We start from the raw sequence: 16,056 nt of genomic DNA, 5'->3' as shown, positions 1-16,056 counted from the left end.
TCATGTTTGTTAAAAGGATTGTCGAAGCATGTGATGAACAAAAGGGAATTCAGAAAAAAATTTATTTTCATTTTGAAAGAAATTTGTTTTTGTTTTGTTTTTTTTTAAACTTTTTATCAAAGCTTCAGGTTGGGTTATATATAGGGCCCGTGAGACCATGAAACTGCCCCAACAAGGACAATTTTCAGTTCAAGCAAAAACATTAAGAACACCAAAACTGAATTCAGATTGTTTTAGGACAAAAGTGATACTGGATGAAATGCTGGATGGAAAGTTTGCCATTGCTTTTGTATATTGAGTGTGTTCAGAAGAACGGGAGCTGGACCAGAGATTTGTTATATGGCCAGCACTTCAGAAGATTTTTTTCAATTTTTCTTTTTTATCTTTAGAGAGGAACAACTTCCAATGGAAAAGGCTCAGGCAAAACTTTGTTGCAGCCATGCAGTTTTCTTACAAGGTCTGATAGTCAGTGAGAAAGAAGTATAGGCCTACTGAAATGATGTGTGATCTACATTTTTTCTGGCAGGTTCAGCTTTGTGAGTTTGTAACAGTGCCTCTTTTAACTCAAAGCTGGACTCGGAGTAAATGCTTGGTTTTATCTCTGATAAAATAAACTTTTTTTTCAAGGCAAACTAAGCTGTCATCTCTTTTTCTTCCCAAAATAAGGAAGGATTTTCCCAGGGACACAGTGTATCAGTAATGTAGTTCAGCTGACTAATGTTCAGTTGATCCTGCTCCTGATCCAGTCGATGAATGTGTGGACGTTGGCGTAGACGCCGGGCTTGTTCTTCTGACCACAGCCATTGCCCCAGCTCACCACACCAGTGATGTAGTGTGTTCCGTTTTGCTCACACACCAATGGGCCACCTGAGTCACCCTGCAGAGTTATAGAGAGTTAGGATTATAATATTTCATGTTATTAACACATCTTGTGCACATCCAGCACAGACCTGATGCAGAAAATCTAATCTAAAAACGTGTAATCTTATATCACTTATATCTCCCTGTAATACAAATAGTTGGTTTCATTCGATACTAATAGCATTGAAAACAGCTAGGAGAATGTATAAATAGATTTTTTTTTTTTTTCATTTTCATGAAGATGCCTTCACACCTATGAACATACACACCTGACAGGAGTCGATGCCACCGTTCAAAATCCCTGCACAGAGCATGCTGCTGTCCAGTAAATTTCCATAGATCTGAGGAGCTTTGCATCGCTGTTCAGATATCAGCAAAACACGAGCATCCAGCAGCTGGCTGCTGTACAACTCTGAAAAGTGGAGGTCAAAGCACAATCGGATGAGAATTAAACTGGTATGAGGAACGTTAATAATTGGTGAGAGACAGTTAAAGCATTGAATATATTCAATTTTTGAGTTTTTTCTCGAGAAATGCATAAAGCAAGTGTTGTGGAACGAAAATAATCTTCTTATATAACATGAAAGGATTTTTAATAAATAGATGATTACGGGTTTCAGTGGCTCCCCATCCGGAGATCACGCACTGCTTTCCAGCTGGGAAGGTCTGGTCTGGTAGACACACTGTCCTCACAAAGGGAGTTTCCCTAGCACAGTAGGGACTGTCTGTAACTTTGAGTTTAAGCAGGGCTACGCAGGAAATTGGAGAAAACAGGAAGTGAAATGAATCATCAAATGACTTTTCCATAAACAGGTCTCAAAGCATAATACCCTAATCCCTAATGCATTATTATTACTAAGAAATTATGATCGTATTGGGACATTCTGGAGTGAAATGAAATAAATGCAATAAAAACCAATGAATGAATGACTCGGAGGTTTGGATTGAAATCATCTGAGTTCCACTACATACTGTGTATACTGCACATGCGTTGTATTAGCAGCTAACATATGACGGAGGCCTGAAAAGAGGCTTCACACTAGCTGAGACAAATAATTACACTGATGCCAAATCTGTAAATTACTTACATTCTTTCTTCTTGGTTTATTGTCTATCTAGGTTAAAAATTACACTATATTCAATAAATGGGACAAACCAATGTCATTGTAAAGTGCTTCAGGAGTCTGCTTGTAGTTCTCATGAACAATTGTTTGTATCACTGGGATGGTCTGGTCCATCTCCTCATGTTTGTCTATGTTCACTCCTCCTAACACTACTTGGAATTCATCAGTAGGTTCACTGGGAGAAAAAAAAAAATGCTAGCTTATAGTAGAAAAATGAATATAACTGGAAAGAGCATACGAACAAAATACAGAACCTACACACAGTGGGCAGCAGTGAGGACCCAGCAGGATGTGAGGAGGATCCCGCCGCACATGTGGCGAAACTCATAGGATGAGCCGATTGCTCTGCTCTGCACCGACACCTGCCAGGGGTGGGCGCCGGGGAAACACTTGCTGCCCCCATAAATCCTGTTAATTCGAACAGGCAGGGATTTTCCGCACTGGGAGAACTGGGAGAAGCCTGGCTCTGGTTTGACTGATGTAGGTGGAGTGGCCGGAACTGAGAAACATCAGAAAAGAGTGAAAGCAGTGTGGACATACATATATATTCTGTGTGTGTGTATGTGTGTGTGTGTGTGTGTGTGTGTGTGTGTGTGTGTGTGTGTGTGTGTGAGAGAGAGATTACCTTCAGAGCATTTCTTGATTTTGCAGAAGCCCCATTTTAGTTTGTTTTGCTTCTTAATAAAACACCAAGGCTTTTCATCCCCATCTGGGTTCCTAAAATGTAGAGTAACTAGTAAAACTACTAGATTACTAAAAGTATTGTTTCTGAAAAAAAATCTGCAAGGATTTTTTGGGGGGGCTATAAGGTTAATTTTCTATATCCTTTCACAGACAACCAAATGAGTACGACTCCTGAGAGGTCTACTTTTACAAAAGCAACATGAATATAAACAATAGAGTTCAAATTGTATCGTAGTTGATGTAGGTAAATGATGTATGGTGTGGTAGATTAATTAAGATTATAATTTGATCAGTTAACAGTCAAATACCTGCAATGGTTGTTATATTCCAGTCCATTGAAGTCTGAGTACACTTTGAAAGGATCCTCCCCGTTTAACACGATGAAATAGGAATGCCAGTCCAGGCAGTCCTCCCCGTCTTCTGTCATACTGACGACACCCCTGTATGTCTCTCCATTTCCTTCATAGCAGTCAGTGGGAGCTATAGGAAAATATTGTACAGGAAGAAAATTTTAAGCTAACTCAAAATTTCAAAAATAAATACTAATGAGTGGAGCAATGTATAATTCAAAAGCACAATTGCAGGCGGAAAATATTGACTGCTGACGACATTGTTGTCTTTGGGCCTCCCATTATAAAGCATAACCTGATGTTTGTTTCCTTTTCTTTTCTGTGAAATGGTGCTCTCAAAATGTGACACTGCTATTATCTTAAAGTAAGTAACTGCAAACAAAAGCTTTAGCAAAAGGGATGGGGTTATGGCAGTGATGGCTGCGCGGCTCTGTCCTGCGTAAAGTCTTTACCAGTTCCGCAGAACCTCCCTGTATATCCATCGGGACAAGCACAGCGAAAACGACGTTGCCCTCTTATGCAAGACCCTCCGTTCTGGCAAGGATTGGGTTCACAGGGGGACGCTGGCACTGACGCAGACAAGACAGACACATGATTAGTGTGTACAATAGCAGGAGCGTAGCAAAGGAAGTCTGGGGCTCACAAAGGATCCTTCTTTTTTTGGCCCTCTCTCTTTTGGCTGTGTGCACCTAAGGTCATCACCACATTTCACCTGTTTCATGTGAACAGTAGTAGCTCCATGTACAGTGGTGCTCATGCAGCCGGGCTTGACATTGATGACTTAAAGTGGTGGGATCCAACATTTTAGGTCAAAATTACTGTTTAAAGATATGGGTATTGGTTATTTTCCTGTATTTTTTATGGGCTGGGCACATTAAAGTTGAACAATACTAAGGATATCCTGAATCCATTATCGTGCAGATATGACTCTCTAGTCTGGAAAAGTTTCCTGTTTGACTAAAATAATGTACATGTAACGTCATTTGTCAAAAAAATTGTTTGAAATTTTGTAAAACAAGAGTTGGCATACTCACAGGAATTGCAGTTAGGGCCTTGGTATGGGGGTTTGCACTTGCACTCGTAAAATGGGTGTTTGTTTAGGTTGACAACACAGTCACCATGACCACATCTGACGTTTTCACAAATGTTTCTGACTGAACAGCAAAAAACAAGTTATCAGTTAGCCGGCAAAAAGTGGTTCAATTCGTATTCATATGCGTTAGCCTTGCCCATAAACATAAAGATATTGCATGAAACTCATGAGGTTTTATAGCAAATCAAAATAGACTGATGCACCGAAGGAAACCCAGAACAGTAACTGAGAAGTAAAGTAAAAGATAGAAATAAATCAAAAATTGCCTCTCTACAAAGTAGAAAATGAACTTATCATGAAGCCAAACTGGAAATTCCTACCTACCTTTTTGACACCTCTTGCCTACGTAAGGCTCTGAACATAAGCATTCTAATTCTGTATTGGATTTACTTTGGCACGAGCCACCATTGAAGCAAGGGTTTGGATCACAAACATCTGGAAATGGCAAGAAAGGGTCACTTAGAGGGGCAAAATATGAGTCCAAATGTTGAGGGTGAGATGGAAACACATTCACGCAGAGTCCTCCGGGGCCCACTTACTGGACTCGTCCAGGAGGTCAATCAACCAGTCGTTTATATCAAAAAATATGGGAGGGATGTCTGTTGTGTAGTCTTCATAATCTATGTCTGCCAAAAACAGAGAGTTGTTTAAACACTGGAGTTTATGCCCGCATGTACTGTAGTGTGATAAGGTATAGGACAAAACAATACAGGTGATGAAAGTAACATAGATATGGCAAAAAAACAAAAAACAGGAAAAAAGGCAATACAACTTTTAAGCACAACCCCATGATCTTTTTGCATAAAGATCATAATCAATCAATATTCAATTTCACCTTAAAGTTGCACACCTTTTTAAGTTTAAAACAGAAAAAAATAGAAATAAGTACGTGGTACTAATGTGAAGATGAGGTGGGTAAGCATATAGGTCAACGGTCGACAAGATTCTTACACATGTCATCCAGCTGAAATGACAAAATAACAGTAGAGGACAGATCAGCAAGCTTTTGTTACAAGAAAAACTCTCCTTTCTGTACAACTCAAACTCGAACATATAACTATGACAAAAATCCCCCTGGCTGGTTCATTCGCAACGATATTAAGAAACTTACGGTCAGGTCAAATCCATGAACTGTCAGTACAGTCAGGCTTATGAGCAGGGCCCCTGCAGCCAACATGGTGCTGAATCTAACTCTCTCAATGTAAGAGACTGAAGATTCAGTGTTAGATTTTATTACCCCAACCCTCCTCAATATCTCACTTGTCAATCTTTAGCCAGCTGCATTGATTCTGTATGAGTTTGTGTGTTTTAGGCAATTGTTTACTTAATCTGGCCCGTTGTTTCATGTATTTAACCTCGGATTATTTACCTATGTACAATTCTTGCCAATTCAGACTTTAACCTCTTTCTAAGCAAACCTTCCCTTTGCATCCACTCAGTTGATTGTGACTAAAATCAGCAGTATTGTTTGCGGTTGTTTCGAATTTCTGTCTTTTTTAGATAACCAGACCAAGAAACACTGAAGTAGGATCTGACAGTCCTTGTCCCAGTCCCTGTTCAACTTGAGTTATTTATCCTGAAGCTGTGCTCCTGAGGTATGAAACACCGCAAAAGATTTGGGGAATGAACATAAACAGGGCATTTCTATGATCAATGACATTGTGTTCAAAATTTTATCTCAAGATCAGATTGAACAAGAAAACAGACTTGCGGCTCCATCTATCATAATAGAAGTGTAGGAGAATATAGTAAGACAGACAGAAGGAAGGAGCCCAGTTTTACAACACTCCCAATGGGCATGGTCACAATACAGATAAAACCGCCTCTCAATATGGAATAAATAGAAGGAACACAAGCTATCAGTGAATGACAGAATGATTAGTTAAATTAGTCATTTGAGGAAGTGAAAGAACGATTTAATCTAACTGATAACGGGGATTTCTGAAAATATTTAATGCTAAGGAGCATTTTGGGTTTGTCTTTGAGCTTAAAAGGGAAAATGAAAAATATGATTCAAGGCTTTTTAAATTCTCCTACTATACTGATTCTGCATCAGTATAGTAGGAGAATTTAAAAATCTCAAATATGTAAACTAGAATGTGCGAAAGCCTAAGATTAATGTGGCAAATATTGGTTTAGCTACAAGGGATCCATAGAGTAAGTTTATGCATTTTACTATTCTGCAGATATTATTTGACACCCCTACAACAGTTCAAGATGGGTTCAAAGATAATATATTTTGCTCTAATAAATGTTGGAAATTTAGCAAAGAAACATGTTTTTCGGGACAGTCCTTTGGCTAAAAAAACCTAAAAAAGCTAAAAAAAAGGCTTAATCCCCACAAATGTGTCCGTTTGAGGGTCAATAGCTGGGGGGAATAATGTCCAATGCATAACTAGTCAAATGTGGGCTTATTTTCTGATGTACATACAGGACACAACATTTTAGAGAGGGTACAGGATATTAGTTAATAGAATATGGAACCACTGATGGACAGGGGTTGTTCTGATCAACCTTTTTTTGTTTTTATTTCTCCCTTGTGTCTTTCTTGCTGTTTTTAAATATTTCTGGATTATTATGATAGAAGACTGTTTCCATTAAAATATACATTTGTATTGGTTAATGCTGTGCAATGTCAAAGTTTTAAAATGAATAAAAACTCAAATGACAAGAAAAAAAAACGTTTTGGTCTTTCTCATTTCAATTAAACTTAACAAAACCAATTATTACAGTGATCATAGAGTATACCTATACCTTTTAATATGAACTCAAAAGATAAACAAATGATTGATAAATGCTTTGGATTAAGGGACTCAATCATAAATCCTTAAGAACATTTTCTAGTAATCTTTATTAATCAATGTAGCAGGCAAGCTATACAAGTAATAATGAGGTACCGTCATTCTGGCGATGGAGTGAGGGCTCCATCAGCTAGTCATTTTTATGGAGATAGGGATTTAAATTTTTTTTTTTTTTTTTTACAGCAGGACATTACAGAGGCAATAGCAACATGTCTGTAATTTTCATATATGTTATGAGGAGAGTAAATGATAAGCGATCCAGTCAACAAATCTGCCGACATTGGTGTAGACGCCAGGCTTGTACTTCTTGCCGCAGCCGTCGCCCCAACTCACCACACCAACTACATAGTGGGTCCCGTTACGCTCACACACCAGGGGGCCGCCAGAGTCACCCTGCAGGGACAGAGAGGAGGTTTAAGAAGGCTTTTATTTCCTCTCTTTGTTATTCTACTGCTAAAGAAATAGTCACATCCCTCCCGCGCAGAAAAGCAAACAGTCTTGCACATGCGCAGACCTGGCAGGAGTCAACGCCTCCTTTCATGGTGCCTGCACAGAACATGCTGTCATCCAGAGCGTCTCCATACACATGGGGAGCTTTACATTTCTCCTGAGAGATTAGGAGAACACGAGCGTCCAGCAGCTGGTTGGTACCGTAATTCTCTGAAAAAGTGAGAGAGTTCCACCGTAAGGTTCAAATGCATTCAGTGACATATTTAGCCAAGTCTTAAGCTACATTGTGCAAGATAAAGAAGCACATAGAAAGAAACGACTCTCATGTTTCATTTCTCTTCCTATGCGTCAGTTGTGTGATTGCAGGGTTAATAAATACTGTGACATCTGCTGCAAACGTTTCCCATATACACATTTTTACCTGTTTGCTATAGTTTGTACAAATGGCGTTGTTTTGGTATGATACCTGGTCTTGTGGTTACTTCTGTCATGTGAACAGTGTTGGCAAATACCTCAGAGTGTGTATGCATTGTTGGCATTTACAATGTACACATACTAAGCCTAAAGTGGCTTGTAGAAGAACATTAACTGAACATCATAATAAATGCACAGGCTCATGTATTACAGAAGTATTAAGAAAATTTCCTGTTCGCACTGGCATCAGATACAATCCTATGATTCACTTTGGTGATCAGAACCAAATCTGATATAATATTATGTAAATATTTAAATGGCTCCATGGAGCAGAGTAATATGTTGCTCTTCACATGAGTATTTTTTAAAATCTTTTGGCAGTTGAGTATCTAATTAACTAATATTATTGCAGTTATTTCATTTCTGACATTTAGAAAAACAAAACACGATACAAGACTTGACAGGCAGACTTTGGAATGAATAAGTAAAAATACATTACCCTGTTTTCCGATGTAAATGCGTGATATAGGCCGAGGTGAATTGGATGAATATCCATGAGCTGCCAAAGCTCAAGACATTGACCATTTTATTGGTTTAATCCTTTAACTGAGCTGTTCTTTATATTTTATGCTCTTAAAACTACTTATCCTACATAATTCAATTGCTTTATTTCAACTCAAATAGTAAACTTCAGTTCCTTTTGGCTAGATACCAGCTACCGCTTTGCAACCACTGACCCCATTAACTCAGACTGATCATATGCAGCCCGTAGATGATGGTGCAGATTGAAATGATACTTGCGCGTTTCAGTCACACCCCACCCTGAGATCACACACTCCGTCCCACTGCTGAAGGGCTGGTTTGGCAGGCAGGCCGTCTTTACAAAGCGGGTTTCTTTGGCACAGTACGGTGTGTCCACGACCTTCAGCTGAAGCATGGCTGCACAGGAGAGGAACAAAGCAAAGACTGGTACACTGGTAACATCTCTGTCATTAAATTTACACTGATGACTGACACGGTCAGTCCATTTTTATGTGGACACTCATATTAATTACACACAATAGCACCTCACCAACATCATTATGAAGAGCAAAGGGGGTCTCTTTGTACTCCTCATGCACAATGGCCTTCTCCACAGGAACGACCTGATCATACACTTCATCTTTCTCTATGTCCACTCCTCCCAGCACCACCTGCATTTCCACTCCACTTTTACTGGACAAACAAACCGTCCCCCAAGAAAGTTAACCTAAGAGCGTGTCCATCCTTCAAATCTACATCAAACAATACGCAAGCTGCTTGTCTGTACCAAAGCAACACCCATACTGGAGCTTACATGCAGTGTGCAGCGGTGAGAACCCAGCAGGACTCGAGGAGGATGCCACCACAGATGTGGCTGAAGGACCCGGAGGAGCCTTTGGATCTGGTCTGCAGGGAAACCTGCCAAGGATGAGCCCCAGGAAGAGATTTCTTCCCTCCGAAGATCCTGGCCGAGCGGCCGGGCTGTGCCCTCCCGCACTGGGAGAACTGGGCAGCAGCAGCGTCTTGCTTGACTGGAGTTGAATCTGTGACATGGATGGTTGGTGGGGTAGCTGGAGCTGGGAGGGAAACTTAAAATGATCAAATGAGAGTGGTGGAGGGATAAGAATCTGTGTGTGTGTGTGTGTGTGTGTGTGTGTTTTACCTGCAGAACATTTCCTGACTTGACAATAGTTCCACTTCAGTTTGCCATTTTTGTTAATGAAGCACCAGGGCTGATCATCTCCATCAGGGTTCCTTGAATACAGATAGATTTCTATCCGGGGACTAAAAAGCTCCATACCACCATATTTATACCGTTTTTCTTAATAAAGTTACAAGATACAGCATTTTGTATGTATGTATATGTAATAAAGCAACTCCTGATAACTCCGTAACCCTTTGTCAGTGTGCCTGGACTTTTTGAGAATGCGTTTTAACAACAGCATTTTAAAAAAGCTGCATGCAAACAAAGTTTCACACAGTTACATACCTCACATGCACTGTATGTACATGTGAACACACAAAAGGTTTTATCGATAGCAAACGTATTTACACAAGATGATTCCTCACCTGCAGTAATTGTGTGGTCCAAGTCCGTCATAGCCTGCATACTCTTTGAAGGGATCTCCTCCTTTCTGCAGGATGAAATGGGAATTCCAGTCCAGACACTCCTCCCCTTCAACTGTGACACTCACCGTGCCGCGGTAAAACTCTCCATCCCCTTGGTAACAGTCGTTTGGCCCTAGAAGCAAAGTGGGCCGCTGACTTTTAATTGCTCTGGAGCTGGGTAATATCTGGGTTCTTGGAAGATGAAAAGGTTGGTTTTAATTGGTGGTTTTCTATTTAGGACAGTGAGAGAACCGTATTTACCGACTTCACAGAATTTCCCACCATATCCATCAGCGCAAGAACACTGGAAGGAGGAGCGTTTGGGACCCCTCATGCAAGAGCCTCCATTCTGACAGGGGTTGGGCCTGCAGGGAGAAGCTGTGAACACAGGCGAGAAAATCGGTCTCTCCTTCTGAGTGCAAAGAACTTTATTGCAGCAAAATGTTGTGAGCTTAAAGTAATTAGGAATCAAATTAAGATAAAGCAAGAAATATTTAACATCGTGTTAATAATTCTATGAAATTATCCCACGGAAAAGCAGACCTCTCCTGCAGTCGGGTGGTTTGTATGGGGGCTTGCACTTGCACTCGTAGTATGGAGCAGTAGATGTGACAACACAGCTTCCATGGCCACATTTCACATTCTTGCAAACATCTTTCACTGAAAAAAAACTGCATGTTACAGTCATTTCATTTCATATAGTTTGTATTCATTTTAACTTAGTCTATACAGAATCATGGTTAATTCAGAGGCTGAATTTAAATCCAATTCTGCTTATTAGACTTACTATGGGTGGATTTTTTTTCCTACTCACAGGGTGTCATTTTTGATACTACCACTAGGGATTACCAATTTTGGAATTTTTAAATCCTACACATAGTACTGCAGCTCTAGATTATAAGCCGATAAAACGACATCTTTTTTTAAAATGCAGTATTACAACGTTATGCTTCTAATTTTATTTAAAAACTCAGAATTTGTTTGGTTAAGAAACGTCTAAAATCTTTGATGTTGTAATTAAAGATCTGATCTTAAAGTATCTGATGGGGAAAAAAAAAAAAACTGTGGGTGTTTCCCAACTCAGTCAATAGGCAGATTAGTAGAAACAGTCAAAGTACCCAAAACCTTTACTTAAGTAAAAGTACCAGAACAACAACAAGTAAAAGTTCTGCATTCAAAACTGTCTCACGGTTCCCAGTATAGGGGTTGGGCCCCTACAGTGGGTCACAGCATAAATCTGAGGGCTTGTGAGACGATTAGGTCTGAAAGACAAAAATCAAAGTTCTGCCACACAAATTTGTTTAACCAGATCTCTCTGTTTGAGTCACATCCGTAAGTGGAAGTAGACAGCCCTACCTGTCTGACACTTCTTTCCTGAGTAAGGCTCAGGGCACAAACATGTGGAGCCCCCATAAACAGCGCGGTCACAGATCCCTCCGTTCAAACATGGGTTTGGATCACACGCATCTGAATGACGACAGAATCACGTGAAATGCTTGTTAGAAGAAGACCTCGTGCAAAGTTTTACCAGTCGACGCTAGGACTCAGAAAAATCAGTCAGGAGCAGCATGTGATAGATATCTCCTCTGTCTTAAGATGTATTGATCAAGACATCCTCTGAAGCCGATAAAAATCTGAGTTAAACTACTGCCCCCATCCAGTATATATAGGTAATCAAACCCTCACTGTCCCTACTTGAGAGTGAAATGGTGTCAGATGTCATTTACCTGTGATATCCAGGAGTTCGTACAACCAGTCAGCTAGAGTCATATCAGCATCTTCTGTTGGGGTTTCAGCGGTATAATCACAGTAATATTCATAAGCTGTGAGGAAAAGAGAGCCATTTAAACATCCATTGAAATCCAATCCTGGTTTACTGTTAACTAAGTAAAAGTTGAAAGTGTCGTTACCGTCAGTATAATCGGTTTCTGTGATTACCTGTGACAAAATCAAAATATGTAAATTATCTATCAACCTGACTCAGTTCCAAAATATAAATAAATGCTTAGATTCCATGTTTCAGACAATCTGCATTCATACTATGCGCATACTTACAAATAAGTCCTGTCCAAACACAGTGAGTGCACACAGTTGTGAGAGTAAAGCTAATAAGCAGACCATTTTCGTGAAGACCCTGGCCATGATGGCAGCAGAATAAGTCTATGGCTTGTTTTTTGCTCAGACAGGCCTAGATAACCCCCCCCCCTCAAACACGAGGACCCCGAAACACTCCACCCACCTGTTAATCATTAGTACCCTGCACTGATTTGACAGGAGTTACGTGCCATTCACATACTTTGTCTTTTTTGCCCTGTGACCTTTATTTCTGTTGAGGTCTTCAAAAGTAAAAGCAGTGACCGAAGTAGCTCTCATTAACCATAAAAAAAAAAAAAAAAGAAACTCATTCTGGATACAATAAAACTCAAAGATGCTAACGCTACACTACACTGTTGTCGAGGTTGTTGCCTCTTAAAAACTGACTTCAAAAGTTCGTAAAATCTTTAAAATCTGTCTGAAGTCATCAGTTTTTTTTTGTAAACTTTACCGAGTGACCTGAGGTTTCTCAATATGCAAGAGGAGATTTGCTTTTCTACAGGAGAGCAGCTGATATTGATTAACAATTTACAGTCTTTCTGCAATTCCTAATGTTTTTCAACATGCAAAACACCATTGCTCTGTATTTAACTGTATATATTCGTCTGCATGGCTGCAGTAAAAGGCTGAAGTAGTATACATTAACCCATTAAACTGTGAAAGTAGCTGCTACTATAATTAAAGGACCATACTTTTGTTTTTGTATATAATATCACTTTGTGTACCTTCTTACAGAGCTTATCATAATTTTAAATTGTTTAAATATATTTTTTATATTTGTCCCATCCTTCATGCAGATGTTTTTTATTCATGATTACACAATATATAAAAATGAACTCATGCAGCTTAGAAATCAGCTTAAGAAATGAAATATCACAGATGAAAACTTTATGCATGTTTATTTTTGTCAAACTTGCAATGTCGTTGAATGGCAACAATTGAAAGTGGAGATTGATTTGAAAAGTCTGTCTCTGTGGTGAGTTCGTGTGCTGGTGGGTAGCTCTGAAATGTAGTGATGGCAGACTACATCGTTTTGTGGTCTGTCATTAATAACCCCTAAAATAGTATATATACTGTATATGGCAATATGACAGTGTGCTAACGTCGATTGTTCATATTACACACGAAAAACAAGCGAACAAAAACTTTCAGACACTCAATATTTGTCAGCTGAGCTGTTTTTTATTCAAACAGTGATCAGTTTACAGTGGGTGCAATAGCATATTTTCACTGTACAGCACTATATATAAAGTACATGGGGAGCATGTGGTGAAATCATAGTTATGATCAGACCACAGTCTCTCTCTCTCTCCCTGTTGGTTAACCTCCCCTTACAGGAAAAATGGGTCATCACCTGTTTACAGTGTCAAACCCGGTTAAAAAACATTTTCAAAAAGTTCGTAAAATCTTTAAAATCTGTCTGAAGTCATCAGTTTTTTTTTGTAAACTTTACCGAGTGACCTGAGGTTTCTCAATATGCAAGAGGAGATTTGCTTTTCTACAGGAGAGCAGCTGATATTGATTAACAATTTACAGTCTTTCTGCAATTCCTAATGTTTTTCAACATGCAAAACACCATTGCTCTGTATTTAACTGTATATATTCGTCTGCATGGCTGCAGTAAAAGGCTGAAGTAGTATACATTAACCCATTAAACTGTGAAAGTAGCTGCTACTATAATTAAAGGACCATACTTTTGTTTTTGTACATAATATCACTTTGTGTACCTTCTTACAGAGCTTATCATAGTTTTAAATTGTTTAAATATATTTTTTATATTTTTCCCATCCTTCATGCAGATGTTTTTTATTCATGATTACACAATATATAAAAATGAACTCATACAGCTTAGAAATCAGCTTAAGAAATGAAATATCACAGATGAAAACTTTATGCATGTTTATTTTTGTCAAACTTGCAATGTCGTTGAATGGCAACAATTGAAAGTGGAGATTGATTTGAAAAGTCTGTCTCTGTGGTGAGTTCGTGTGCTGGTGGGTAGCTCTGAAATGTAGTGATGGCAGACTACATCGTTTTGTGGTCTGTCATTAATAACCCCTAAAATAGTATATATACTGTATATGGCAATATGACAGTGTGCTAACGTCGATTGTTCATATTACACACGAAAAACAAGCGAACAAAAACTTTCAGACACTCAATATTTGTCAGCTGAGCTGTTTTTTATTCAAACAGTGATCAGTTTACAGTGGGTGCAATAGCATATTTTCACTGTACAGCACTATATATAAAGTACATGGGGAGCATGTGGTGAAATCATAGTTATGATCAGACCACAGTCTCTCTCTCTCTCCCTGTTGGTTAACCTCCCCTTACAGGAAAAATGGGTCATCACCTGTTTACAGTGTCAAACCCGGTTAAAAAACATTTTCAAAAAGTTCAGGGGGAGTACTTGTAAACCTTGTTTCATTTGCCCTTCAACTTATTCCTTGGTCTTAATTCAAATAGTCAATATTAATTTCATACAACACTCCGAGTTCTTGTTGATGGCTCCACAGACACGTCAAACTCGCAACCAGTGGATAATCATCATAAGTGCCTCAAACCTTGATTGTTGAACAGTATGTGTAAATGCATCAAATATCCATGCATCATTCTAGTGATGTAATAAACCACATGAAGAAAAATGTCAAACACAGTGTTAAGGTCAGTCTGTGTGCATATCATTTGATGTTTGTTTACAAGAAAGCAGTCTGAACCCAAATCCTTCACATTTCCATCGCAGTCTCCCAATGTGCTAACCTTGAAGACTGCTCTTTTAAAACATACAATTCATTGTCTTCAGCTCCAGAGTATATGGCAAAAATCTGGTGCAATTCACAGGTTTTTCACTGGAAACGAGAAGGGGAAGGGTGCAGTTCCCAGTAAGTAAAAAAAAAAAAACTTAAAAAAAAAAAAAATTCTATAAATATAGGCATATAATGCTAACTTTCAGGAGCAGAGTTAGCAGCAAGTCAGTCCTTCTCACTATCAAACTCCATGACAACATCAAAAAAAAAAAAAAACAAGTCGCCGCCCAAACATGCTTGTTTGTCTGTTTGTTCTGTCTGCTCGCAGAGTGAGCCTTCTTAAGGTCGAAGTGCAGTCTCAGGTATCATCCACATGATAAAACTTGTTCATGTATATTCTGATTTGCGGATGTAGTTGGAAGGCACATAGCCTCGTCGGCCTCCTGCCTCACCCAGCCACCATTCACTGTTGCCGTTCATGTCCTGGAACTCCAGTATCCGCAGCCGCTGATTGGCCGAGATGCTCAGTTCATTGGCGCAACGGGCATTGAAGGAGTAGAGTGCGTAGTAAATCTGAAGAAAATAAGAACAATGTCATCCTTAGTTTTAAAAGTAGTATTAATTATGTTTTTTTTAAAGCAGGCAGTGCAACATTAGCATTCATTTGGAGTCGAGTCTCTGGCCACCTAATGACTCTATATCCAACTTTCACTCTCACTTTAGCTCTGTTTTTAAACTCCACCAGCTCCTGACAGATGTGTCTGGCTCTTCAGCTGCTAAAGGCTACACTATGGTCAAATGCTACTTGCTAACTTTGTCTGTCTGCCTTTTGGTGCTGGGCACTTAGGGTACAGTAGGTCTACCAGAGCTTTCTCACTGATGAGAACAGTTGCCTGCTTCTGCTAGGAACAAGCTTGACCAGAGCAGGAAGAACAAACATTAAAGCTGCGGGCCGTAAAACAAAAACAATGAGCTGAAGGAAGCTAAAACGCTCCATGGATCTGAGGGGAACTGCAGAGTCAAGTGATAATTCTCTGTGGTTTCAGCGCTATGAGTGACCCCATTCAAATTATAAGTAGTTATTAAATCCATTGCAGCTTCAATTCAATTCAATTCAATTCAATTCAATTCAATTCGTTTTATTTTTAATAGCTTTTTTAATCCACTGTGTGTAGAATTTGAAAATTCCTCTTTTTGGCACAATCTGCTGGTAGTATCAACGATAGCACTGTGGCAGACAGCAATGCAAACCCCACCAGAACAATTTTAACCAGGATTGTTTCAAAAAAAAACTCAAGCCGTCAG

General features: G+C 39.2%; 2 protein-coding genes across 6 annotated transcripts in view; both read right to left on the bottom strand.

The window, feature by feature from the left end:
• Positions 1–39: 39 nt before the first annotated feature.
• On the bottom strand, positions 40–12,081 carry habp2 (hyaluronan binding protein 2). Its single transcript, XM_040135934.1, has 26 exons — positions 11,963–12,081; positions 11,818–11,845; positions 11,635–11,730; positions 11,264–11,374; positions 10,451–10,567; positions 10,169–10,285; positions 9,869–10,040; positions 9,462–9,553; positions 9,114–9,387; positions 8,850–8,992; positions 8,579–8,716; positions 7,428–7,573; positions 7,148–7,306; positions 5,224–5,307; positions 5,064–5,076; positions 4,652–4,738; positions 4,437–4,547; positions 4,054–4,173; positions 3,472–3,588; positions 2,978–3,149; positions 2,611–2,702; positions 2,244–2,484; positions 2,018–2,160; positions 1,473–1,610; positions 1,131–1,273; positions 40–877 (listed from the first exon to the last, which is right to left on the bottom strand). Exons 1-26 carry the CDS (start codon positions 12,047–12,049, stop codon positions 722–724), a joined length of 3,297 nt encoding a protein of 1,098 aa, XP_039991868.1. The 5' UTR covers positions 12,050–12,081; the 3' UTR covers positions 40–721.
• Positions 12,082–14,899: 2,818 nt separating this feature from the next.
• LOC120794400 (dynamin binding protein) overlaps positions 14,900–16,056 on the bottom strand; it is a 47,789-nt gene continuing 46,632 nt past the window's right edge. For 3 of the 5 annotated variants that reach the window (XM_040135457.1, XM_040135459.1, XM_040135460.1), the window contains one exon: positions 15,139–15,324. In XM_040135457.1, the coding sequence (XP_039991391.1) occupies positions 15,139–15,324 (186 nt within the window). Of the gene's footprint in view, positions 15,325–16,056 lie in introns of all 5 variants that reach the window. The other 2 variants (XM_040135458.1, XM_040135461.1) reach the window with 2 other exon arrangements.

The sequence above is a fragment of the Xiphias gladius genome, chromosome 9 (assembly GCF_016859285.1).
Source record: "Xiphias gladius isolate SHS-SW01 ecotype Sanya breed wild chromosome 9, ASM1685928v1, whole genome shotgun sequence".
NCBI classification, from domain to species: Eukaryota; Metazoa; Chordata; class Actinopteri; order Istiophoriformes; family Xiphiidae; genus Xiphias; species Xiphias gladius.
Note: the sequence above shows the minus strand (reverse complement) of the source record. Positions and strands in the feature narration are given on the sequence as shown.

Bases quoted from the DNA above. Each gene is read 5' to 3' on its own strand.
- habp2 (XM_040135934.1), bottom strand. From the start codon at position 12,049: ATGGCCAGGGTCTTCACGAAAATGGTCTGCTTATTAGCTTTACTCTCA. The intron at 8,717-8,849 runs GTGAGGTGCTAT...TCTCCTGTGCAG, and splicing joins TGCTCTTCATAATGATGTTG to CCATGCTTCAGCTGAAGGTC. The intron at 2,703-2,977 runs GTATTTGACTGT...TCTACATTTTAG, and splicing joins GAATATAACAACCATTGCAG to GAACCCAGATGGGGATGAAA.